Source organism: Pristis pectinata, chromosome 32, assembly GCF_009764475.1.
Source record: "Pristis pectinata isolate sPriPec2 chromosome 32, sPriPec2.1.pri, whole genome shotgun sequence".
NCBI classification, from domain to species: domain Eukaryota; kingdom Metazoa; phylum Chordata; class Chondrichthyes; order Rhinopristiformes; family Pristidae; genus Pristis; species Pristis pectinata.
Genome location: NC_067436.1, coordinates 5,864,344 through 5,891,918, shown reverse-complemented (window position 1 = coordinate 5,891,918; position 27,575 = coordinate 5,864,344). Strand labels below are relative to the sequence as shown.

The window sequence follows — 27,575 nt, the reverse complement described above, 5'->3', positions numbered from 1 at the left end:
CCCCAGAATGTCAGCTACCATGTACGGCTTCAGCCAGCCAACCAGTGGCGTGCTCCCTGGGGTGTAGTGTGTCCGGCTGTGGTAGAACAGCAGCCCATCTACCTGCAGGAGATATTCACACAGCCATTAGAAGCATTGGGAGCTTGTGGTTTAGATGTACCTGCGCTTATACATAACATTTCCACTGAGAATAGCACATCCCCACTGAAGAAAACAGTGATAGAGAAGTAAGGGCAGAAGCAAGAACGAGAAAGCAAAGGAAAAGTAGACGCATTTATGTAGTGCCTCCCTCAACCTTGGTATTATCACTGACTTATATGATGTGAAGTTTGTTGTTTTGCGGCAGCAGTACAAAGATATAAAATTATTCTAAATTACAAAATTATTCTAAAATTATAAATGATAAATTATTATAAAATTATTCTAAATTACAAAAACAAATAAATAGTGCAAAAAAGGAATAACGAGTGTGCTCGTGGACCATTCAGAAATCTGATGGCGGAGGGGAAGAAGCTGTTCCTGAATCGTTGAGTGTGGGTCTTCAGGCTCCTGTACCAGTCTATGCCTGTAGGAGGCAGAAGGTGGTAGAGACTGGAAGTTTGGGATCAATTGCACTGTGGATCAGTACTGGGAACCTTGATGCTTGTGATACATATAAACGACCTGGATGTGAACGTCAGAGGGATGATTAGTGGGTTTGTGGATGACACGAAAAGTAGTTGTGGATAGCAAGGAAGGTTGTCTAAAGCTAGAGTAGGATACAAGTTGGGCAGAGTGTTGGAATTTAATCCTGACAAGTGTGAGGTGGTGCACTTTGGGAAATCACATAAAAATAGGACGCAGAGTAAGGGGCAAGGCCCTCGGGACTACTGATGAACAGAGGGACCTTGGGGTTCAAGTCCGTAGTTCCCTGAAAGTGGTAACACAGGTGGATAGGGTGGTGAAGAAGGCACTTGGCATGCTTGCCTTCATTGGCTGGGGCATGGAATACCAGAGTTGGGTTGTCAATGTTACAAAACGTTAGTTAGGCTGTACCTGGAACATTGGGTACCGTTGTCATCACCACACTGCAGGAAGGATGTGGTTGCACGGGAGAGGGTGCAGAGGAGATTCACCCAGGATGCTGCCTGGATTGGAGGACTTTAGTTATGGGGAGAGATTGGACAGGTTGGGATCATTTTCCCTGGAGCGAAGGAGGCTGAGGGGTGACCTGACAGAGGTGTATAAGATTATAATAGGGTTGATAATCAGAATCTTTTTCCCCTGGTGGATGTGTCTAGAACAAAAAGACATGGGTTTAAGTTGAGAAGGAGAAGGTTCAGAGGAGCATGTTTCCTCACACAGAGAGTGGCTAATCTCTGGAACTCACTGCCAGAGGAGGCAGTGGAATCAGATACAGTCACTACGTTTAAGAGGCATCCAGACAGGCACTTGAATAGGCACAGCACAGGGGGCTGCAGACCTAATGTGGGCAAATGGGATCAATACAGATAGGTCCAGCAGTCAGCATGGAGGGCCAAAGGGCCTGTTTCTCTGCTGTACCACTCTAGGACTCTTTGTGAAATTACTGCTGTCTTGGCTGACAATTTACACACGTCAACTTCCCACAATCAGCCGATGATGTTTCAACGATGTGGGGCCATGGTTAAATGTTCACTGGGATCAGTAAGAACCTCCTAGTCCTGCGCTGTATGACTCCAATCGTCTGAGAGGTTATGCCACCCATTCACTTATGTCCGTCTGAAAGCAGCAGTAAACTGGTCCAGGATCACATACTCATCTCTAGAGTTGGCTCTACGCTCACTGGAGCAAGGCCAAGGCCAAAAACGGTAATGAAATATTCTCATATTTTAAAAGGGAAAGTGGGGGCACTTGATACAGCATTAACCTGCTGGGAGAAGCGTTTGATGTCTCTGGGCCTGTCCTCTATGAAGGATGAGAGGGGGATCTCATTGAAACCCCCGGGATACTGAAAGGCCCTGATAGAGTGGACGTGGAGAGGATGTCTCCATCAGTGGGAGAGTCCAGGATCCAAGGGCACAGCCTCAGAATAAATGGACATCCCTTTAGAACTGAGATGAGGAGGAATTTCTTCAGCCAGAGGGTGGTGAATCTGTGGAATTCGTTGCCACAGAGGGCGGTGGAGGTCAAGCCGCTGGGTGTGGAGGCCAAGTCACTGGGTGTATTTAAGGCAGAGATTCATAGGTTCTTGATTAGTAGGGGTTAAGGGTTACGGAGAGAAGGCAGGAGAATGGGATTGAAATAAAAAAAATCAGCCATGATTGAATGGCGGAGCAGACTCAATGAGCTGAATGGCCTGATTCTGCTCCTATATCTTATGGTCTTAGGAGGGAGGTATTTCTGCTTCACAGTTCACATTCCTCCTCCACCCACCTACCCCTGCAAAACAAACCATGATTTGGGATCATGAGTTGGGATTTTCTGATCAATGTTCACCAGCCCTTGGGCTTCAATACAATTACAGCCATTCCTCCACCGATGCCAGGGTTACATACCTGCAGCACATTTTATTCAGTGAAATTTTGTAAATAGGAAAGGCTGGGCGAAATACATTGTGAGTACTTCAGTAGAATGTATTCCTGTACACAGAGGGTGGCACTATTCGTTGTAATCGAGCGGTAAATCAAAGGAACATTACCCAGAGGGTCAATGGCACTATTACAAAGATTTGCAAATCAAACGCTTGTAAATTAAGGGCTGCCTGGTAAGGGAAGGAACATTTATGCTGAGGAGAAAATCAGGAAAAAAAAGGGGCTGAAAGAAAGAAGCAAAAGGAGCAAGTTGCAGGGTATCAGTAACGCTGATGGAGTATTGTTGGTTACCTCAAAGGGATAATCTGCAGCTAATGCCTGACAAATAGCTTCTGGTGTGCACAGCGCACTTGGCAGTCCCACAAACTTGAACTGTGAAGAGAAAAGAGATTCATTTTCACAATGTAGAAGAGTACTAACGACCTGAATGTACTTTTGGCCCATAAGCCAAAAACAGCAGAAAACTGAGAGTGTAGACTTGAACTGCTTGGTAGTACAGTATCAAATACAACAGAAAGTGGAAGCCCATTTATAACTTGCATTTTCAAGAGAAGTGATTTTTATTCAATGCCCTGCTGTCACATTTCAGAAGCATTCCACTGCACTTGAATTACACTGGAAGCTAAGATGAATGTCATTGGTTCGCTTTGGTGCTGGGTTAGCCAATCCTATCAGGGTAACAGTGGACCGTGGTAGAATTGGCCCCGCCTTCTCCAGCAGCAAAGGAGCCTAGATCTACCCATCTGACCATTGACGTACACTGTGGGAGGGGCAGAGGGGATGGAACAAGCTTTGCTGTTATAAAAGCAGTGGGTGCTGGAAATACTCAGCAGGTCATGCAGCAGCTGTGGGGAGAAAGATAAAGTCTATATTTCAGGTCAATGACCTTGCAGAACTTCCAACAACAGATCATCAACCTAAAAGTTAACTGTTCCTCCCTCCCCAGATCTGAGCCTCACCTGCTCAGTATCTTCAGGATTCTCAGGTTTTAGTTAAGATCTTATTTTGCTCTGAGCTTTGCTGTTATCTGGAAAGAAAAGGTTACAATCAGCAAACATTTTGATGATTTGATTTGCTTCATTCCATCTCCCAGTCCAGCCTCAGCTTGCAAGGACTTGTGGTACTATTGTGTAGTACCAGACACTCTCTAGAAGCTCGCCCATCAAGGCACTCATGCTCTCTGAACCCACCGTGTGCAGCTTAGCGGGAAGCTCAGAGGGAATACACAAGGGACAGCAGCACTTGATGTCTGTATAACTCCCTACGATAGATCACCCTCCCACCGGGTCCCCTCCCTCCCCACTGTTCCCCTCTGCCTTCCCCACCTCCCTCACTCGGTCCCATGCCCCACCTTCCTCTCCTATCAGCTCCCATCATCTTCAGCCCTGTGTCACCTCCACCTCTCACCTCCCAGCCTCTGTCGCTGCCTCCACTCTCCCCTCCCCCATCTGCCCGTCACCCTCCTCACCTGGATCCACCTGCCAGCTCTTGCTCCACCCCTTCCCCTCACCTCTTTATACCGGCTATCTCCCCTCTATCTTTCAGTCCAGATGAAGGGTCTTGACCCAAAACGTCGACTGTCCATTTCCCTCCGCAGATGCTGCCTGACCCGCTGAGTTGTTCCAGCATTTCGTTTGTTACCCTGCAGTAGAGGTCACTCCATTGCAATCCGCTCCCTGACCCAGGAGAGATGGTTCCACTGCCTCACTAATTCAGGCCAGCTAACTCAGCACGTGCACAGGTCAAGTACATGAGTTGCTCAGGGGAAAAACGTGTTTGACTTCTCCCAAATTATCTCAAGACACCTCACTAAAAATGAAGTAATTTTATGGTCACTGATCTGTGAGAAAGAAACACAGGTGATGAAACATTCAGTTTAACAAAACAGCCATTTTTGCATGACAGGATCCCACAAATAGCAACATGATGACCAGTTACTGCACATGTCTGAGAGCTTGTTAAGTATTGGGAGTGATGACTGTTGAAATACACCATGTATTCCCTTCAACCATTCAGTTCTTAAACCAACCTGCACAGCCCTAATGACTTCCTCAGTATGGCAACACTATTACCACTTTGCCCTACAACGGACTTGTGTTCTTGTTGTTCTAATTGTGTTCTTTCTTGTATAATTTATGCTGTTAATTTATGTTTTGCTTGTCAATAGTCCGTATCTGATGCTATGTGCCTGTGATGCTGCTGCAGGTAAGTTTTTCATTGCACCTGTGCACACATGTAAGATATCTTTATTAGTCACGTGTACATCGAAACACACTGTAAAATGCATCTTTTGCATGGAGTGTTCTGGGGGCAGCCCGCAAGTGTCACAACGCTTCCGGCACCAACATAGCATGCCCACAACTTCCTAACCCGCACATCTTTGGAATGTGGAAGGAAACCGGAGCACCCAGAGGAAACCCACGCAGACACGAGGAGAATGTACAAATTCCTTACAGTGGCCGGAATTGAACCCGGGTCGCTGGCGCTGTAAAGCATTATGCTAACCGCTACACTACCGTGCCTGTACTTGTGCATATGACAATAAACTCGACTTTGACAATGAGAAGCAATGGGGCTTTATTTTGCATCAAATCACACAGCAGATGTTCTCTCCATGTTAAATGATGCAATTGAAATTCACAACACTCTGAGCCTACAACTGCTTACAGCCACAGCTGAAGCTGGATACGTTGATTATCAGTACAGAACACTCCTTCCCTTCTGTCACATCCAGCCGCAGATTAAAGTTGGGAAGTACTTTTGCTTTAAAACTAGGAGTGTGATTTTAACTGAGCTCCCGGCAGACTGCTACCTTGGTACAGTTCCCTCAGGGACACAATCACACAGCGAGACTGGGAAAGGCTGTGAAGGGTGACTCCACAGGACCAGAAAATAAAAGTGAATCAGGACAGCCGCAGAAGACTGGAAGAAATATTCCTGGAGCCTCTCCAACATCATTCATTGTGTGGGAACATTCTAATGACTCAGGAATAGGTCAGCTCCTCTTTGTGCCCAAGGACATGCATTAAAGGGCGAGTTGCAGAACAGGAGGAAGATATAAAAGTGCTGCCCGCAAACGAGAATGTTGTTTTAAAAGCCTGAAGCTCATAGCACTGTGTGATGGACCATCAATAATTCTCCAAATAATGCACGAAAATATCGACTCAAGTTTTATCTGACTCAAAAAGTTCTCAAATGCCAGGATTAAGAGCAATGACTTTGACCCAAGAATCAGCTTAAGGCAGCTGCAGGAAACTTTACACCATCAATGGGAGCCAGCACTGGTTCTGGGAGAACTTAAAGCAGGTCAGTGAAAGTCCACTCGTGTAGCAGCAACTAGGTCACTCACTCAGCCGGGCAGGACAGGGGTTCTCTGCAGACTGTGTCTCCTGCCGAGGGACATCAGTCAGTGTAGGAGGACTGGTTGGAGCCCAGACATTCAACTCAGTCTCACTGGAGCTAGAGTCAGTCACTGTCAGTTGCCTCCCAGAATTAAAGGTATAAATACTTAAGGTTTATTTTATGCTAGAAATAAACCTTGTTTATATTTTTTAATGTAGTTGTTTCTCCAGGTGAAATAATAAGTGGGGATCCAGCGAGTGGATGAAAATCTTTTATTGGCAAGGTCCACTACAGATTTAAAATGTAATTTATTCCTTTCCCTTTAAACCCAAAATGAGTGGCCTGCTTCCATATCCTACTGTTTACTTTAACTGTACTGGGGATCATGTTCTAAGTGTTCTCTCTGGCTATGTGGGAAGGCAGGCCAAGGTCTTGCTCATTTCTGCATAATGAGTTCAAACAAGAGACACAAGACATTTCAGCTGGAAGAGTAGGTTACTTAGTAGACACACCATCAATTAAGAAGGCAAACAGTGGCCTTTATTAGGAGGGAGATGGAGTACTGGGGTAAGAAGCTCTGCTGCAATAATGCACAGCTTGGGCAAGTGCTGGACTCTTGAGTAATGTGTACAACTTCAGTCTCTTCATTCTGAGAAGGATATACCTGCTTTGGAGACTGCTCAAACAGGGTTCACTACATTCCTGGTTGTTCTATCAAGAAAGGCAGAGTAGAATGAGCCATTATACTCTGGAGCTGAGGTCATCTTGTTGAAATATATAAACTTCAGAAGCAGTGTGACAGGGTGGATAACGAGAGGATGTTTCCATTAGATACAGAGCTTAGAACGAGTGGGCACAATCTTAGATTAAGGGGTCAGTCATTGCTTCATTCAGAGGTGGTTCCAGATCTTTGGAATTCTCTGACTCACAGGGTGCCAGATGCTCAGTCACCAAGTACACAAACAGAAGTTGAATCCAGAGAGTCCAACGGCAAGAGGATCGGCAATGATCTCGTCAGTGGTGGAAGAGTTCTGAGGGGCTCTACAGCCCAACTCCTGCTCATTTCACATCAAGCAAACATGCATCTCAAGCCTTTCCATTTCCAAATCACACATCCACCGCCCAAGTGATGCTAAATTACAACAACATTTGGGCCATTGGGTAAGGCTAAAAAGAATAAACAGGTTGCATCTCTAAGTTTTATAGCTGTTATAAACGGTTCATCAACACGAAAATAATAAATTGCTCCTCTCTTCACAGATGTAACCTGACCCTGAGAATCATCAGCACTTTCTGATTTTATTTTGAAATTCCAGCACCTGCAGTGTTTTGCTTTTGTATTTGGATGAGACTGCTGGATTCAAGATTTGGAACATTGATTTTAGCAGGAAAATAAGATAATTCAGTTCCAACGTTTTTAACTCTCAGTCAGATCAACTTTATGCAGGCCATCTCATTCAACCCTCAGAGCCACGGAATTAATCTGGTGACTATACAATGCACCCACACCAAGGACAATATACACTTGTGTTTGGAGACCAGAACTGATGACATCTCACAAATAGGGTTTGAGCAGGTTGCTAAATCAATGAGGGATCATTTCTTCCCTGCTGTATTCCAGTCCCTTTGAAATAAAAGGTTATTTCTGCAATAATTTTAGACATGTATGCTTTTTGTGATCCCTGGCTAAAAATCGTCTACTCACTGAGGATGTCAACACTACAGAACAGAATCAGCTCAAACAATTACACTCTCATGGGTGAAGGAAGCCTAGTCAGAAGGTTCCTCCATGCTTTCTCAATACATCTCAGCTCCAAACACATGCAACTCACCTGTACATCACTAAAGCGATCATTTCCAAAGCCAGCTACCTTATTGCCCCAGGTAAAGAAAAGAGGTTTGGACCACGATTGCAGAACCTTTACCACCGTGGAATCATGAGTCAGTCTCTACAAAGTTCTTTTACAATGAGATTGTGACACTTTGCTCCAGGCCAGTGGTGAAAGGAGATTGTGCTGTGCAACACTGTGCCTGAAATAACTCACTTTAGTTTGTTACAGATAACCACCCAAGTAAATAAACCATCCACCCAGAACAGAATATGCAAACCTTGCCACTCAAGAAAGTGAACTCACTGGATTCCGGGTCGCTATCTCCGACAGATTCTCACCTTCCTCTTGCAATTTTGACTGAAGCCAGAAAAATCTGAATTCTGTCTGTTTTTAAACAGAAAAACCATTAGAGAAGTTGAATCATCAGCATTTACATTTCACATGATCACTTTATCAGATTCCAAATTACTAAACTAATTTTTGAAGGACATTGATTTTTTTGAGGTCTTGCATCAAGTTTGTTTAGGTCAAAAACCCCAAATAACCAAAGAGATACTTTTAGTGCCGCTGATTGAGGGATGTTGGCCAGAACTCCAGCATAACTTCTTTGCTTGTGGCAGAATAGTGTCACAGGAACTTGATGCATCTCCAGCACTCTCAGATCTGCCCTGTTACAGAAATCTCTTCTGATGCTTGCCTGCCCTGGACTTCAAGTATGTCCTTCTAACTCAGGGTCGAGGCCTTGTGTGAACTGAGCCAAGCTGACAAAATCCAAGCTTCAAACAAGAGCCAAATCCAACAAATTAATGACAAAATCCAAATTTGTCTGCAATCCCTCCTGCTTTTAATTGTACCTTCTTTGCTAAACAAATTCTGAGAGTTTCCAATTGATAATGCATGAAATTCTAAAACAGTGGATACCTCTCACATTGAGAACAAATGGGCTTTAAGCTCAGTGCCTTCATACAGACCTGACAGTCATAGACTGGATGACCTCTCCAACACATCACATCCAAGACAAAGAATGTTCTCATCACGTCGCTGTAAATACAGTCCAGTATTGTATAATCTGAAGAAGGGAGGTGCAAAAATTCAATAAGATCCAGGAAGACAGTCAAACCGGTCAATTACAAGTATCTTAAATCAACTACTTTAGTCCAGGATGTGCATGAGGCTCAAGCATGTAACCTTATCATCAGGGCCCCCATGAGTTTATTTTTCCCACTTTACCAAAGTAAAATTTGTTTACAAAGTGAACAGCTGCCAGTTTCAGGTAAAGTCAGATCTTCATGCAGATGAATCAGCTGCTCACAACTTGATAAAATGTGCTTGCCATAATCGTATAATCCTGGACTCAACTGCAAACAATTAGGAGAGACAGTTCCTACGTAGGGAAGGTCTCAAGTCATACAGCACGGAAATAGGCCTTGTGGCCCAATTGGTCCATGCCGACCAAGATTCCCATCTAAGCTAGTCGCATTTGCCCATGTTTGGTTCATATCCCTCTAAACTTTTCCTATCCATGTACCTGTCCAAGTACCATTTAAATGTTGTTAATGCACCTGCCTCAAACTAATTTAAAAAAAAACTATAGTTACTTAAATCATCACAAATTAATTAGGTGATAAAGAGGTGCTGAGAAAAATCATCTGGTTTGACAAACCTAGAATTAAGGATGTAACATGAATGTTAGATAAAGGAGTGCCAGTGTATCGAGTGTGCCTGGATTTTCAAGAGACATAAAAAGTCACACAAAATGAAGGCATGATAAATAAATTATAAATTAGTACATCATATTTACAAATTGTCAATAATTTAACATTATAGAATTAGTTAGTCATCAAAAATTACAGCAGAGATTAATGAATCATTCTCATGTTATTAGTAGGTTAAATCAAGGATCACTGGGTCTCAGCTGCTTATAATCTCATTAATAACTCAGATGAAAGGACAGTGAAATGCATCCAAGTTTGCCTCCAGTACAAAGCTGGATGGGGAAGATAAGCAGTAACTCCAATACATAAGGCTGCAGAGGTATTTAAGCAGATTGAGTGAGAGGGCAGGAATGTGAGCAACAGAACACAACATGGGGAAGAGAGAAAGTATTAATTTGGGTAGGGCAAATGTTAAATCAAGCGAAACCTAATTGCCGGTGTTGGGTTGTGGGTTTGGGAGGTGTTCTTGAAGAAACCCTAACAAACTGCTGTGATGCTTTTACATAACGTGCAACCACAATGCGCAGGAGGGGTGGAATAATCCATCTGGAAAACCACAGACATCTTCCTTCGTCCCACGCATGGCTCCAACCAGCAGAGAATCTACCACCGGATTCACTTTGATTCAGGCTCCCTGATGTCACGTTCAGTCTAATACTGTCACTCTCACCTCAGGCAGGGGATCGGTCATTTTAGGTCAAGATAAGGAGAAAAGTATTTGTTCAAGGAGCTGTGTATGTCTGGAATACTTTGCCTTAGAAGGCTGTAGATGCTCAGTAGACAAGAGTACTTTTTGATTAAGGGAACAGGGAGTAGTTAGGGGAGGGAGGCAATGGACGTCAGCAACGATAGTGAATAGGACATTGGTGAGACTGCACCTGGAATAACAGTGAGCAGTTCTAGTTGTCATACTACAGGAAGGATGCAATTAAGCTGGAGAGGGCGCAGAAAAGCTTCACAAGGATGTCAATGGGACTGGAGATCTTGAGATATAAGGAGAGGCTGGATAGGCTGGGACTGTTTCCTCTGGAGTGAAGGAGGCTGAGGGGTGACTTTACAGAGGTTTATATAATCATGAGGGGCATAGATACGGTGGATGGTCACAGTCTATTTCCCACAGGGTAGGGGAGTCTAAAACTAGAGGGCACAGGTTTAAGGTGAGAGGGAAAGATTTAAATAGTTCATGAAGGACATGTTCTTCAGAGAGGTGGATGTATGGAAGGAGCTGCCAGAGGAAGTGGTGGTGGACAGTACAGTTACAATTAAAAGACATCTGGATAGGTTCATGGATAGGAAAGGTTTAAGAGGGATATGGGACAAACACAGGGAATGGGACTAGCTCGGGATGACACCTTGGTCAGCATGGATGAGTTGGGCCGAAGCGGGCTCAGGGGTGGGAAGTGCTTCAACTCTTGTTGGATTCTGCAGATGCTGGACTCTGGAGCAACACACACACACACACACACACACACACACACACACACACACACACACACACACACACACACACACACACACACACACACACACACACACAGTGCTGGGTGACCTGCTGAGTTCCTCCAGTACTTTGTCTGTGTAACTCCCATTCTTATTTGTGTCCTTAACATTTTAAATTACCAACCCATCCCAAATGCCAATGGAATCTCATCAACACTGAGACAGTTGTTCTACAGGGAGAGGGCTGCACTGAAAATAGGAAGTGAAACAGTATTCACTCTGGTCAGTGAGCTGATTGCCAGAAATGGCAATGGGACAAAAGGAAAGCTTCTTAGAAAACAGTAGAGTGTAGCTAGGACAAGGAACCTGCCAAAATCAGGATTGGTAAAACATCTTAAAAAGGAAGCAGCAAAGGAAGTTATAAATTGAAACTGAAGAAGCTCTACTCTGCTCTCCGACGGGATTTCTGTCTGTCTCTCTGTACTGATGAAGGGTTTTCAAGCTGAAACAGCAACTCGATTTCTCTTCCCACACAGGCAGCCTGACCTGCTGAGAATTTCCAGCAATTTCTGGTTTTATTTAAGGTGTTTTGAGGAAAGGGGAAAAGCAACAGATAATCCTCTGGGGCACATGATCTGAGTGCAGTCCTCCTGTTGTTTTACCTTTCTACAACCCTTCAGAAAGCTTATTAAAAAATGATTGAAGTGTGGTTACCTTTGCCCATGGCAGAGTTGTGCCGATTTCCACCAGGGAGAAGTGAAGGAAACCTGTTCACACAAAATCCACTGCGCGTGTATGCTGCTGTGCTCCCCTGACCAAAGCAGATTCAAGAGGAAAAAATATTAACAACTTAGTCGGGCTTGCTCTCAGTTCCAGTGTCAAATTATTCATTTTTGTATCCTAACTTCTAATGAAGCCCACTCCCAGGTATCACCAACAAACCTCCTCCCACTGGAAGGTTAATAGGTACCCTGCCTTGTCAACATCGCTTGCAATGCAGCAATAACTATGCTGGGTGACTGAACCAGAATTCCTCCTTCCCACCTGAGGATCAGTGGGAGCTGAGGTTGCCTGGTCCAGTTCCCCTTTCCACTTTCTCCGCAAGTATTCTCATATCTCCCTCTCCCAGCTTCAGTGGATCCTTCCATGCTATCTACTCCCAGAAGACAATGTAGCAGGTACTCATTCTCTCAAAGCTACTTTAAAGAGGACAGAATAAGGTTCATTATCATGGCTCAGGTGCCCACACAGTTGTGTGAGTTTAGACACACAATACCTTGTCTTACATGCTTTTGACTGACTTCTATTACCAAAACATTCTCGTGTATAGTAATTTTGCTTACAGTGTCTGTAATCAATTCCTTTGAATTTTACCTCTTACGTCAGTAAGTCTTGTCTCAGTAATTTTCTTTAAAACATTGAGTATAGCTTCAGTTTCCCAAGGTCCTTTAATATGACGTAGCATTAATTTCTGTAACTATGTGCCATTTAGAGCCATCTATGTTCTATCTTGCAATCCTTTGCTTTTCTAACCCCAAATTCAATCTAACACATTCTCCTCCACTTTCACAGTTCTTACCCACAAACTTGTTCAATGTTGGAGCTCAGAGTGAAACCCATCCATACCTCTTGTTCTTTCTTTCTCTCTGTATTCCCCCTGCTCTCTCTCTCCCCTCTACTTCTCACATCCCTTCACACCTCTTCGTGGGGTGGGTTGAGAAATGGCAGATAGAGTTCAATCTTGATAAATGCAAGGTGATGCATTTAGCGAACATTAATGAAGCTAGGACATACACCATGAATGGTAAGGCCCATGGGAATTTTGAGGAACAGAGAGAACTTGGAGTAGTCTAAAGCTCTTTGAAGGTAGTTAACATGGTTGAGAAGGCATATGAGATACTGACCATTTATGAGGACACTGAGTACAAGAGCAGGGAGATTACATAGAACACTACAGCACAGTACAGGCCCTTCGGCCCACAATGTTGTGCCGACATTTTATCCTGCTCTAATATCTATCTAACCCTTCCCTCCCACATAGCCCTCCATTTCTCTATCATTCATGTGTCTATCTAAGAGTCTTTTAAATGTCCCTAATGTATCTGCCCCCACAACCTCTGCCGGCAGTGCGTTCCACGCACCCACCACTCTGTGTAAAAAACTTACCCCGACATCCCCCTTACACCTTACTCCAATCACCTTAAAATTACATCCCCTCGTGTTAGCCATTGTCGCCCTGGGAAAAAGTCTCTGACTGTCCACTCGATCTATTCCTCTTATCATCTTGTGCACCTCTATCAAGTCACCTCTCATCCTCCTTCTCTCCAAAGAGAAAAGCCCGAGCTCACTCAACCTATCCTCATAAGACATGCTCTCCAATCCAGGCAGCATCCTGGTAAATCTCCTTTACGCTCCAACTTTTCAAGAACATTGGTCAGACCTCAGCTGAAGTATTGTGTGCAGTACTGGTCACTGCACTATAGGAGGATACAGTAGTGCTGGAGAGGGTGCAGAAGAGATTCACTAAGGTGTTGCCTGGGATAGAACATCTCAGTTATGACACTGGAGAGCCTGGGTCTGTTTACCCTGGAGTAGAGGAAGGTAAGAGGGGACATGATTGAGGGGTGTAGAGGAAACTTTTCCCCATCTCAGAGGGAGATATAAGTGGAGGACATAGATTTAGGATCGGGGCAAGGGAACGAAGGGATCTGAGGTAAGTACCTGGAATACACTGCCTCAGAGAGTGGTGGAAGCAGAGTTGACGACAGCAGTTAAATGTCCAGAGGAGCACTAGGGGCCAGGTGGGATTAACACAGATGGTGCCCATTAGTCAGCATGGATGTGATGGGCCAAATGGCATGTTTCCAAGCCATATGACTGACTATGACTCTCCCTGTCGCTCCCCTTTCTCTTTCCCACGTCCCATCACGACCCATCACTGACTCTCTCTCCCCCACTTCTCCACCCCTCCCTTCCCTCACAAGTGCAGACAGCAGAACTGCAATGAGCGATGTGCTGGTAGATACATGCGAGAGGGTCGCCCTGTCTTGTAGGGTCAGCATTTACTTTGGAAGCAACGATGAGAGTCCTCTTGCCAACGGGACAGACCACCAAGAGCCACTCTTCAGCAAGGTCAGCCGGCACATCCACCAGCCATTCGGACAGCATCAACTGCAAGAGAGAGAGGGAGACTGTGAATCACAGGGAATTCTTTCATGTGGACACCATTACAAGTTGTCCTCCAGCATGCTCTAAACACTGTTTCACAAGAATAATTAGAATTTCTTTGAGGGGGGAGAAGGAAGAACAACAAAGTGTAGGCAGTGACCAAACTACTTTGCCTTAGCAGAACACCAAGCCGAGGAATTCAATGAACCATGAAAGGCTTTCCACAGAAATCCAAACTTGAGGAATGGGAAGAGTCATGAATTCAGGTTAATGACCAGAAGCGTGGATTCTCATTCTCTCTCTCTCAGAACCTGCCTAAGCTGCTGCACATCTCCACCATTTGTCATTTTTAGATTGGAGTCTGTGAGGGTTTCTTCCAGGAAAATCTAATCAGAGATCCACATTCCAGAAATTCAGTCGCCCCTGAAGTAGTCCTAATGACGTAGAGATTTAAAATGTTTCCTTTGCAACCATTTGATTTTCCATCCTCCCATAAGGAACCTCCCCAAACAACCAAACCAAACCACGCCAACCCTGCCAAGTGTTCACTCCACCCAATTCCATGTTCCTGTACAACATGTCGAGTGCAACTCAGTGGACGGCACTTTCACTCCCAAGGCAGAAGGCTTTGGGCTTGATTCCCAAGTCAAAAATCCTAACCAAAATCCCGGTGTAGCACTGAGGGAGTGCTGCAACACCAGAAGCAATGCCTTCTGGGCAAGATGCTACACAAATGGATGCAGGTCAAGCAACTGCAGCACTTCCCCCGAGTCCCTGACTGCATCCTGGTCAATATTTACCCCACAACCAATATCACCAGAACACTTTCCAGTTCTGACGCAGGGGCTCTGACCTGACACATTCATGGTTTCTCCTTCCAGAGATGTCGCCTGTTTCCACCCACCATTTTCCATTTTTATCACTAGTTCAGATTTGTTAACCGTTACTCTTTACCATCACTTGACTAGGTAAAGGAGCATGCAGTGCTTGAATTAGTTGCTGCATTTTCTATGTCACAACAGACACTCCAGTACAATATTTCACTGGCTGTAAAGAGGTTTGGGAATGTCTTGTGGTTGTGAAAAGTGCAACAAAAATGCAAGGGCTTCTTCACCATGTAACGAATTGACCTGTACGAACGGTATGCAAGACAAGTTTTTCACTGTACCTTGGTACAAGTGACAATAATTAACCAATACCTTGCACCAAAAGATTGCACCTAGAACCTCTTCCCTGCCAAGTTTCCGATCTCTGCCACTCAGCTGTAGGGACATGTGATTCCCCAGAGGCAACACACGCAGTCGTTGTGACCTTGCACCTCACTGTCTACCTGCACTGCACTTTGTCCAGACTGCAACACTTTATTCTGCACTCTGTCATTGTTTTATCTTGTACTACCTCAATGCAGTTGTAATGAATTGATCCGTTTGAACGGTATACAAGTTTTTCACTGTACTTTGGTACATGTGACAATAATAAACCAATTTACCACGCTGCCCAAGAGCCGGTTTCAGATCGAGAGAGGCGAGAGTGGTAGCATTGTGAATCCTTGCACTCACCAGTTCAATCTATTTGCTGTGCCCAACACAGGATTGATCAAAGGCTGGGATACACAAGCCAAACAGGCCAATTAATCTCAGTGATGCAGAGCAGCAGGTTGTTGGTCTTTCCTATGATGGCGATGAGTCACTGCGATTTGTGACAAATACCAGAATAGGGACCAGGAAAAAGTTCACTGGTGTCCTTTCCCTTTCAGGTCATTTGCAGGAAATGTTTACCTTGTGATTTCTCAGCAGCTCCTAGTTCCCCAAAATCCTGTCTGTTTCACAGAAAGGCTTAACACTTTCAAACAACACGGAGGACTTTATCAAACAAGCAGCTATTTACCTAAATTGGTTAGGGGAAAGATTTAATAGGGCCTTGAAGGGCAATCTTTTTTTTTACACAAAGGGTGGTATCTGTATGGGGTGAGCTGCTGGGGGGGTGGTTGAGGCAGGTACAATAACAACATTTAAAAGACAGTTGGACAGGTACGTGGATTGGAAAGGTTTGGAAGGCTATGGGCCAAATGATGGCAAATGGGACTAGCTTGAATGGGCATCTTAGTCAGCATGGACCATTTGGGCCGAAGGGCCTGTTTCCGTGCTGTATGACTCAGACTGAGTGGTTGCATGGGTGTACAACGTACGGTAATTGTTCTGATCTGGATGCATGTTGTGGAAGGCTGTTTCACAGTGACGGCACAAGAAGACAGGCAGTGCACAAAGGACAGCTGCTTGTCTCCTTCAGCCAATCATCTCCACGACCTCCTCCACCAGGATGGCCAAAGGTAGGCGTGTATAAATGTCACCCTAACATGGACAAATGTCACACAGGAAGAACCCACAAACCCCACCCTGCCAGTGACTTTTTGCAGCCTCGGGGACAAATGACACTGACGCACGTTCCATGAACTTACCCCTTCAATCTAGGCCGGGGACCCCATTCGAAGGAACAGCTCTCGCTCCATTGCCCACCCACGGCTGGTGTAAAACTAAGAGAGCAGATACAAAGAGCATCCAGGCCATCATCTCAGCGCTACTGAGCTCCACCCCTAGACTCCGGGAGTAAACCAGACCAACCACTTGCCAACAAAGTGCAGGCTCACGATTTAAAATAAGAGGCCACCCACCTTAAGGCAGAGCCAAAGTGAGATTTGTTCTTTCAGAGGTGTGCCAGTCTTTACAACACTGTTTCCAATTGGTCGGCGAGGAAGAGTCTTAAGAAAGAATTTTTTAAGACTGAGATAGATCTGTGACATGCAAGGGCTTGAGAGATTACCAGCGATCGACAGGATTGCGGTTACAGTCAGCTCAAAAGTGCTGAATGATGCAGCAGTCTCAAGGGGCTGAAAGTCCTCTTCCTGCTCCTAATTCATGTGCTCAATGACCCGTGCCTTACCATAGAGAACTGCTGGCTAACAGAACTACCAGCTGCAGCTCAGCATGATCCAGTCAGTGACAACAGCTGTGGGGTAAATATTGAGTGGGACGTCAGGATACTCCCTCCTGAAAGACAGGTGGGGACTCAGCACACAGAACAGTACAGCACAGGAACAGGCCCTTTGGCCCACGACATTCTGCTGAACTAATTACACCAGTAACTAAAAGCCTAATTAAACGAGTCTCTTCTGCTACACAGGAGACTGTGACCAACACACCAGGCTTCGCATTAGATCAGAATGTAAAAGATTGTTCAATTTACTGTGTGTGGACACTGCAGTGAAACAACACTCCAGTATTGATTGCTTGGAAATCCCAATGGTTTGGTACCTGCCTCACCAGACTCCCTTTGAATGCACCAGGTTCCGTTTCCTACGCTCCCGTTAAACGCACTGGGTTCACTGTAAAGTTTATTATACCACTGTGTAAAATGTGAAAAAAATCGTGAAATAAAAGTGTATTGGGGTAATAATGGGAGTAACATCCAATAGTCCAGAAAATTCATTAGTCTGCACCACCAAAGTCCTGAGGGTGCGGGAGTCTTGTCTATAGCCTACATAAAACACACTCTGCACACACTGGGCAAGGATACTGTACATCGTCTCCCTTTGTTTCCATTTAACTTTGCCGTAAGGGAGCCAGGAGACCATCTGACAGACAGCCTCTGACAGGCTGCAACCAGCATATAAAGAAGAGGTCCCTCTTCCTCCTACCATTTTGCTGGTGATGCACATTTTGAAGGACATTAACCAATCAACCCAAAGGGATTGTGGATTCCTGTTCAAAGATGGGCAATTCCAACATCTTGGAGACACAAGAGGCAGCAGATGCTGGAACCTGATGCTAAAAACAATGTGCTGGAGGAACTCAGCGGGTCGGGCTGCATCTGTGGAGGGAAATGGACAGTCAATGTTTCAGGTTGAGACCCTTCATCTGGACTGAGAGGGAAGAGGAAAGGTTGCCAATATATAGCAATACAGGGGGTGGGATGGAGGCTGGTAGACAACAGGAGGAATCAGATAGGGAGGGGTCAATGGGCAGTGGATCAGTCCAGATGAAGGACCTCGACCTGAAATGTCCACTGTATATTTCCCTCTGCAGATGCTGCCTGACCTGCCGAGCTCCTCCAGCAGCTCGTTTTGTTTTTAATTCCAGCATCTTGTGGGTGCAGCTGACGGCATTGTGGATAAGATCGTTTATTCACTGCTGGCCTCAGATACAGTAGGTTTCCCTTCCTGGTGTTAGTCACATTGTTTCTGCCCACACAGCTGCTCCCAGTTGTTTAAAACTGACGAAAAATTTCCATTCACGGGAAACCAAGCTTTTAGTGATAAATGAGAGCCACCGCAAAGTACTTTAAGCCTGCATTTTGTCACATCTGTCCACCCTCCCAACACTTAGGCAATACTTTATATATCTTTTGAACTACCCAAATAGCCAGAAGCAGGGTCCTGGCCTGAAACATCAACCGTTCTTTGCCCTCCACAGATCCACCTGACCCGACGAGTTTCTCCAGCAGTTTGGTTTTTGCTCCAGATTCCAGCATCTGCAGTCTCCTCTGTAGCAAAATATCCACACTGATTCAAGCCCTATAACGCTTGGGCAACGTGGAAGGTGTGCCATGTAAATGTAAGATAACAGGACGCTGTAAGAACTCAGTGGGTCAAGCAGCATCTGTGGAGGCAAAAGGTGCAAGTCAACATTTCTGGCTGAGACCCTGCATCAGGACTGAGAGAGAAGGGGAACTGCCAGCGTATGGCAGTGCAGGGAGAAGGTTGCGGCTGGTAGGTGAAGGATGGAACCAGGTGGTGGTAGGTTCCAGCTCAGCTCACGTCTATGGAGAGCTTTGCCGAATACCCACCTCTTGGTCACTTTGCTGAGACAGACGGTGGCTGTAGGTGTGTTCAAGGCAGTTATTAAGAAAGAAATTGCTGCAAAACCACCAGAGCTGCCAATAATGTAGAAACAAGGAGCGAATATCACCAAAGGCCACCAAAATTCGGCAAATGCTGAAACTGACACCAACATGGTATGGGAGAGGTGAACAAAAGGGAGAAGAGAAAAACAAGGTGGACAGGTAAGCACGTACCTGCTGAACGCTGGGGCTGCAGGTTACCTGAAATTGGAAAATTCAAAGTGGAGTTTATTGTCAGATGCACAAGTCCATGTGTGCACAGGCGCAATGAAAAGGTTATTTGCAGCAGCATCACAGGCACACAGCATCACATAAGCAGCATTCACAAGAAAATCATAAAATTAAACATAAATTATACACAATTTTAACAAGAAAAAAAACACATTTAGAAAAAAAGAAACAAAGTCTATTTTAGTGCAAAGTGATTGAAGTGGTCATAGTGTTGCTAAACTTTAGTGGTGATTAGGGTTTTGCTGGTTGGTTCAAGAACTTGTTACGGACTGGGTTACTATTGGTGAATGTCCCTTTAAGATAGAGTGTTTTTTGTGTGTGTGTGTGTGTGTGTGTGTGTGTGTGTGTGTGTGTGTTGGCGTGGTTACGACAACAGAAGATAAAGGACGTAATGACGTTTTTGAAGCAGTCAGTCGGTCAGTCTGAAGGAGAGGGAGGGAGAGAGAGCGAGAGCAAGAGAGAGAGAGCGAGAGAGAGCGAGAGAGAGAGAGACAGACAGACAGACCAGCTTGCTAGTCCCTATCGATGGATGAGAAACAATAACTGTGCCCGTCACTATGATCCACATATGGATTTTTGGATTAATCCAGTGGAGTCCACTTTGTCGTTAACCTGTAGAGGGAAACAGGTATTTGTGTGGACGGCCAGGTCTCAGATGCTCTTCGGGGTGGCAGATACTTCGGAACAAAGCAGTGGAGTTCATTTTATGTTGTTGACCTGTAGAAGGAAACAGGTATTTGTGTGAATGGCCACGATTCGAGTGCCTTTCGGGGTGAGGAAGATGCGGTGGAGTGGTCACTGAGGTGTCATATAGGTTCCATCGTGGAACATTTGGATTCCATAATTACTCTCTATTTTCTCTCTACATCTACGTTTTGTCTTCAGTCAATGATGGTTTCGAAGAAGCCTTTGCTCATGTTTCACCTTATGGTTTGCTGAACTGAACTTTAAGAACTATTCCTGGACTTGGAGTTTGGGAATTTGCCATACACACACTACGAGTTTAGTTTTTGGGGTTAATGTTTAAGATTTAACATTTTTACTTCTAACATTCTAACATTTTTACTTTTATTTTTCTTATTATTATAAGTAGTTATTAATAAAGTAGTTTTAAACACTTATACATGTCTTGGTGTGTTTCTTTTGTTGCTCGTTCGTAACAAACTGAATAGTTGGAAGGAAGTATCTGTTCTTGAACCTGGTGAGGTGGGACTTCAGGCTTCTGTACCTCCTGCCTGATGGTGGCTGTGAAAAGATAGCAGGGCCTGGATGGTGGGGATCTTTGATGATGGATGTTGCCTCAAGGCAGCATCTCCTGTAGATATGACCAACGGTGGGGAGGGATGTGCCCTCTGCAGCTTCCTATGTTCCTGCGCATTTGAATTGCTGTACCAGACTGTGATGCAACCAGTCAGGATACTTTCAACAGTACATCCGTACAAGTTAGTGTTCGGTGACAAGCTGAACCTCCTTAACCTCCTAAGAAAGTAAAGACACTGGCATGCTTTCCTTATGATTCAATTTACAATTATAAATTCAATGTCCATAGTAGGTTGTAAGCTACCCAAATGGAACATGAGAAGTTATGTTTTCAATTTGTGTTTGGCCTCTCCATAGCAATGGAGAAGGCCAAGGACAGACAGGTCAGCGTGGGAGTGGGAAGAAGAGTGAAAATGAACTGGAAGTTCGAGATGGCCTCTGTGGACAGAGGGTGGGTGCTCTGCAGAACGGTCGCTCGGTTTCACCGATTCGGGGAGGACAAATTGACAGCGCCGACTGCAGTAGACCAGTTGGAGGAAGTGCACGTGAATCTTTGCCTCACCCGGAAGGGCTGTTTAGGTCCCTGGATGGTGGTTGGGGAGGAGGTGCAGGGAGAGGTGTTACACCTCCTATGGTTGTAGAGGAAAGTGTCAGGGGATAGGGAGGGATTCACCGAGTTCTTCCAGCATTGTTTTTTTTGTTCCAGATTCTGCAGTCTAATTTGTCTTCTGCCACATAAATGTAATCCTTTTCCCAACTCAAAAGGGTACAGACTATTAATATGAGTGACATTTAGAAACAGCTACTTTCCCGACTCCAGCACAAGAGAATTGACAGCAAACCAACCAAATGAATTGGTCCCTCCTGTTTTTCCATCCAACGACACTGAATGCACAGAACATGGCCCTACACTGCCACCTGCAGTCAGGAAGCAAAACTACAATACTTCATGACGAATGTCCATTCTTTCTACACCTCTGTTCCCCATCAGGAAGGTCTTAAAGCCCTCAGCTTCTTTCTTCATCAAAGATCCAACCAGCTCCCCTCCACCAACACTCTCATCTGCCTGGCTGAACTTGTTCTCACCCTGAACAACTTCTCTTTTGATTCCTCTCATTTCCTACAAATCGAAGGTGCAGCCAGGGGCGCCCACATGGGTCCGAGCTATACCTGCCTTTTTGTTGGCTGCATGGAACAGTCGCTGTTCCAAACCTTCTCCGGAACACTGGCGAATGCATCGGCGCTGCTTCTTGCACCCACGTGAAGATCGTCAATTTTAGCACCTTTGCCACCAACTTCCACCCTGCTCTCAAATTCACGTGGACCATTTCGGACACTTCTCTCTCGTTTCAAGATCTGTCTCCATCTCAAGAGACAAACTATCCACTGACATTTACTATAAACCCACTGACTCCTACAGCTACCTAGACTACACCTCTTCCCACCCTGTTTCCAGTAAGGATGCCATCACTTTCTCTCATTCTCCATCTCTATTACATCTGCTCTCAATATGAAGCTTTCCGTTCCAGAAAATGTGGCTTTCCTTGTGCTGTGGTTGATGGAGCCCTCTCTCGCATCTCTTATGGTCTCACCACCATCCCCCCCCCCCCCCCCCCCACCCGCCAGACAGAACAGAGATAATGTACCCCTAATCCTCACCTTTCACCCTACAATCCTCTGCATCCAGCACATCACCCTTCATCATTTCCGCCAGCTGCAACAAGATCCCGCCACCAGCCACATCATCTCCTCACTACCCCTTTCTGCCAGTCCTGATGCCAAAACTTTGACAGCTCCCTTCCCCTGACAGATGCTGCTCGACCTGCTGGGTTCCTCCAGCAGACTGTTTGTTATTGCATCCGTCAAATGGCCTTTTATTTTAAATTTAGAGAGTCATAGAGTTTTACAGCACGGAAAGAGGCCCTTCAACCCAAATCGTTCATGCCAACCGAGTTGCCTGCCTGAGCTAGTCCCACTTGCCTGCATTTGGCTTGTATCCCTCTAAACCTTTCCAATCCGTGTACCATTCTTGGTGAATGAATTCATAGAACAAAAAAATTCAGTCTATAAAGCATGTTGTATAAAGTGTCGATGACAGCCATGTTGTTTTGGTGGGAAGATTGTTCAAATAAATCAGCGGTTATGTTAATCAAATTGATTTTTTGGAATACTGGGAACTAAAAAACATCAACACTGTAAAAAAAAGTGCCAGTATTAAGAACTTTTTATATAGTAGATAAGCCAAATTAATAATAATAGCCAAATCTTTTTATTTTACATAGCATAATATAGTGAGTTCCAGTTGTGAGCAAGTAGTTCTGGCAGATTCCCTTGATGCTGACCACTGGGTGGCACTGCAGCACCACTGGGTGGCACCACTGGTCGAGCCATTGTCTCACAGATCCTTTGACCACGTGGAGTTTACACCGTCTTTCTGCGACTCTGTGGGTTCGGGAAGCAGGAAGACATCACTGTTGCAGCAGATATGATGGAGATGGAGGAAATTAATGGAATGAAGCTCTTAAGGTTCTGACAAGAGGCAGGGTGTAAGAACTAAGAACTATGAGAACTCCATTCCATTTCCCAGTTCCTCCCTCGCTCTTGTATTTGCTCCGATGGTGATTTCTGCACAGGTCCTCCAAGATAGCTTCCTGATTCCCGAACCGTGGCTTCCCCTCTAGCCCAGCTGACTGAGCCCTTGACTACATCTCACCCATTTCCTGCACCTCCTCAGAGCAGGGATAGAACTCTCATGGTCGTCACCTTCCACCCTACCAGCCTCCACATCCACTGGGATCATCTTTTGCAACTTCCGCTTCAACAATCCCACCACTAGATACATCTTCCCCTCTGGCATTTCGAAGGAACCATTCCTACCAGGTTTCCTGGTCCGCTCTTCCATCAACTCCTTCCCTTCTTACAGGACCTTCCCGTGCAACCACAGACGCAACGCCTACCATTTCACCTCTTCCTTTCCCACTGCCTGAAGATCCAAACAGTCCTTCCAACTGAAGAAGTGATTCACACACTTCTACCAATCTAGTTTACTGCAATCGGTGTTCGCAAGGTGATCCTCTACAGTGGAGAAACCACATTCAGATTGGGTGACTGCTTTGCATTTAGTCTGCAGGAACGACCCTGACCTTCCCGTTGCCTGCCAATTTAATCTTCCATCGCACACCCAATCCGACCTATCTGTCTGTGGCACCTTGCACTGTTACAACAAGGCCTGACACAAGCTTGAGGAACAGTATCTCATCGTCCTTCTTTAGTCACATTGCATCCAACAGTCTCAGTACCAAATTCTCCAACTTCTGGTCATTGGCTTTCTCTGTCTGCATCAGATTTGGCCATTTCCCCTGCAAGTCATTCACCTGTGATATTGGCTCAGGTCTTTCTTCACTCTCTTTATTAGCACAGCCTAACCTGTTTGTCACGTCCAAGAGCCCCGCATTTTGCAATATCCTATATTTGTATTATCCTTTAGTTGTATTATCACCCTCCAAGTGCTGCCAACTACTACTTATACCCACAGCAACCCTGCTCTCATCCTATCAGAGATATTCCCTTTGTCCTATCCATCTCTTCCCCACCTTCTCTACAACTTAAAACCAACGTGTTTCTTTCTCTCTTCCCTAATTCTGATGGAGGGTCGTCAGCCTGAAATGTTAACCATTTCTTTCCGAAGATGTTACCTGACCTCCTGACAGCTTCCAGCATTTTAGCTTTTATATCTTTCAGCCATGCAAGTTCTTTTCTCCATGCTTTGAGATGGTCTCCTCCACCAGCTCTAGAGCCCACAGAGTGCTCTACAGCCAGTTGTGTACTTATTGACCCTTTCCCATGACATTTTAGGGGGTTTAGACCAAGGATTCCAACATCCAGTTATGGAGAAAATGATTCCTGAAAGTTGCCTCACAGGTGGATAGGGTAGTTAAGAAAGCTTATGGGATGTTAGCTTTCATAAGTCGGGGGATCGAGTTTAAGAGCCGCGAGGTAATGATGCAGCTCTACAAAACTCTGGTTAGACCACACTTAAGAGTACTGTGTCCAGTTCAGGTCATCTCATTATAGGAAGGATGTGGAAGCGTTGGAAAGGGTGCAGAGGAGATTTACCAGGATGCTGCCTGGTTTGGAGAGTATGGATTATGAGGAGAGACTAAGTTACTCTTTGGAGAGGAGGAGAATGAGAGGAGACATGATAGCAGTGTACAAAATATTAAGAGGAATAGACAGAGTAGACAGCCAGCGCCTCTTTCCCAGGGCACCAATGCTCAATGCAAGAGGGCATGGCTTTAAAGTAATAGGTGGGAAGTTCAAGGGAGATATCAGAGGGAGGTTTTTCACCCAGAGAGTGGTTGGTGCATGGAATGCGCTGCCTGGGGTAGTGGTGGAGGCAGGTACACTGGTCAAGTTCAAGAGATTGTTAGATAAGCATATGGAGGAATTTAAAATAGGGGGATATGTGGGAGGAAGGGGTTAGATAGTCTTAAGCGAGGTTTAAAGGTCGGCACAACATGGTGGGCCGAAGGGCTTGTATTGTGCTGTATTGTTCTATGTTCTGTTGATCCCTGTGCTTTCATTTCATTACCCTTGTTCTGGTATCACCCTCGAGGGGGAAGAGAATCCTAAGAACCCAAATTATCTTAAAAAGCTCAATTAAATCATCCTTAACCTTCACTATTAAGGGTCTGCAAAACCTGGTGTCATAACTTAAGCACTAATGCCTGATCATTTACTTTACATTTAAAACAAAATATTACCCTACCAACACCACTTCCCCACCCTGTTGCTCTCCAGCCTACTCAAATCAAACCTGTGGTGACAAGCTTGCCTGGTCTGATCTCAAAAGTGCTTGGTCTCACGTGTCCTTATTGATGTATAACCCCTCAAGGCACTTCCACTGTGAGCCCGAGTTCCTGAACCCTTCTCTGCCCCGTCCCAACCTTTGCTGCATAATGTGTAAGGAGCAGATTATATAGGGCAAGAAAACCAGGTAAGAGATGGAGGGGCACCCTTATTTTTCTCCTCAATTCTCCCAACAAACGTGTTAGGCTTTGGTTCAATGGACACCAGTGACGTATTTTCCCAGGTATGTCAGCCTGTTTAACACTGCAAAGTGTTACAGTCTCTGCTCATATTTCCAGAAAACATGGATGTACAGAAATCCACCATCGGTCGTATCTACAGGAGGCACTGCCTCAAGAAGGCAACATCCATCATCGAAGATCCCCACCATCCGGGCCATGTCGTCTTCGCGCAGCTACCATCGGGCAGGAGGTACAGAAGCCTGAAGTCCCACACCACCAGGTTCAGGAACAGCTACTTCCCTTCAACCACTCTGTTCTTGAACCAACCGGCACAACCCTAATCACTACAGTTTAACAACATTGTGACCACTTTGATCACTTTGCACTAAAATGAACTTTTTTTTGTACTGTGTTCCTTCTTGTAAAAATTGTGCATAATTTATGTTTAATTTATGATTTTTTGTGAATGCTGCTTATCTGATGCTATGTTTCTGCAATGCTGCTGCAAGTAAGTTTTTCATTGTACCTGTCCATACATGTACTTGTGCATTTGACAGGGAAATCAGGCTGCTCTCCCCATTTTGGATTTGGAATGATACGGCAGCACCACAACTGCCCACACCCCCAATACAACACTGGTGCCCGAACCGTTTCCTTGGTGAACGCACTTGGAAAGTGACTGTCTGAACATCTCCTGACCTGGTTTGCATAACGTTTGGGTAGCTTCTTCTTTGCCACCTCAACTTCCATTTCCTCCTTCTCCTCTGACTCCTCCCCACTGTCCTCTCCTCCCGTCCAGTCATCTTCAGCCAGGCGCCTAGCGTGGTTCACATAATTCAACCGCTGCCTTTGATCCAGAAAAGAACAAGTGAAGATGAAGTTTCTGCAGTGAAAAGCTTAAGTACAACACAAAAGGGAAAGGACTTGCAAGTTAACAACCGTAGAACAATCCAAAGCCCCATTTTTGTGTAACTACTGTTGCAATATAGGGAACGTAGTAGTCAATTTTGCACAGCAAGCTCCCACAGTAAGATAATAATTAAAGCATGTTGTTAGTTAGCCCATAAATATTGAGCAGAATGTGACGGAAAGTGCAACTGCCTCTATAATAAAAACAGAGAATGCTTGAACTGAGCTGTAGGTCAGCTACCCTCTTTGGCAAGACCAGCACAGTTAATTTCTCATTAGAACTGGAAAAGGTTGATGACAGAACACATTAAGTTCTGGTGCACGAGTAGGCTGTATGGGCCGTTGAGCTTGCTTTGCCAAAGGCCAGTAGAAATACAATGCAAGGCAAAGGGGCATAACAATGGGGCAACGATGAAGTTGCTTGGATCCAAATGCACCCTCAGTGCTTACCCTCTCAATAAGTTGGAAAGTAGTGGTTTTATGACCCACTTTGGGCACTAATACCAAAAAAATAGGATTGAAATGTCAGGGGCATATAAAGGGAATCCTGTACCACCACCCACAGGAGGTTTTACCATGCATGCTGGGAACTGGACCGTGCGTGTGCATTTATGTGCACCCACATCTCTCCCTTCCTTTCTTTCTCCTCCCACCCACTCCCGAATCAAACCACACTGGTCCCTTCAAGCTACAAACTGCGAGACACAAAGATCAACTTTGAAGTTTCTGCAGCACACTGTGCAGTGACTGTGTGGGTTTCCTCCAGGTGCTCTGGTTTGCTCCCACATCCCATATATATGCAGATTAGTGGGTTAATTAGCTACTGTAAATTGTCCCAAATGTGCAGGTGAGTGGTAGAATCTGGGAGGAGTTGGTGGGAATGTGAGGGGAATAAAATAAGATTCGTGAAAGACTAGCGTAAATGGGTCAGTGATGATCGCTGGGCCAGAGGGCCTGTTTCCGTGCTGTATGATTCCAGTTCATTGGAGGTTGGCTTTCCTTGGACTCTTCCTCCAGTATTCTGAAAAGGCTAAACTACTGCTGGGATCTGTTGCGGTGAACACTGTGGTCGGGCTCTCTCTGACCTAGCACCACAAGTTAGTGCCAGGAATGGGGCAAGGGGGAGATGAGAAGAAATGCCAGCAGGTCAACAGATAAGCTATCAGATACCAACCTCAGGAAAAAAAATTGGCCACTACA

General features: G+C 45.2%; 1 protein-coding gene across 1 annotated transcript in view; it reads right to left on the bottom strand.

The window, feature by feature from the left end:
- Window positions 1–27,575, bottom strand: part of snupn (snurportin 1) — a gene marked incomplete at its 3' end in the record, with an annotated part of 29,737 nt that continues 2,162 nt past the window's right edge. Inside the window, exons 3-9 of the mRNA XM_052042376.1 lie at window positions 26,166–26,313; window positions 13,948–14,052; window positions 11,596–11,692; window positions 8,698–8,795; window positions 8,030–8,110; window positions 2,844–2,924; window positions 1–102 (exon numbers count right to left, since the gene is read on the bottom strand). Of these exons, the coding sequence (XP_051898336.1) occupies window positions 1–102; window positions 2,844–2,924; window positions 8,030–8,110; window positions 8,698–8,795; window positions 11,596–11,692; window positions 13,948–14,052; window positions 26,166–26,313 (712 nt within the window). The remainder of the gene's footprint in view (window positions 103–2,843; window positions 2,925–8,029; window positions 8,111–8,697; window positions 8,796–11,595; window positions 11,693–13,947; window positions 14,053–26,165; window positions 26,314–27,575) is intronic.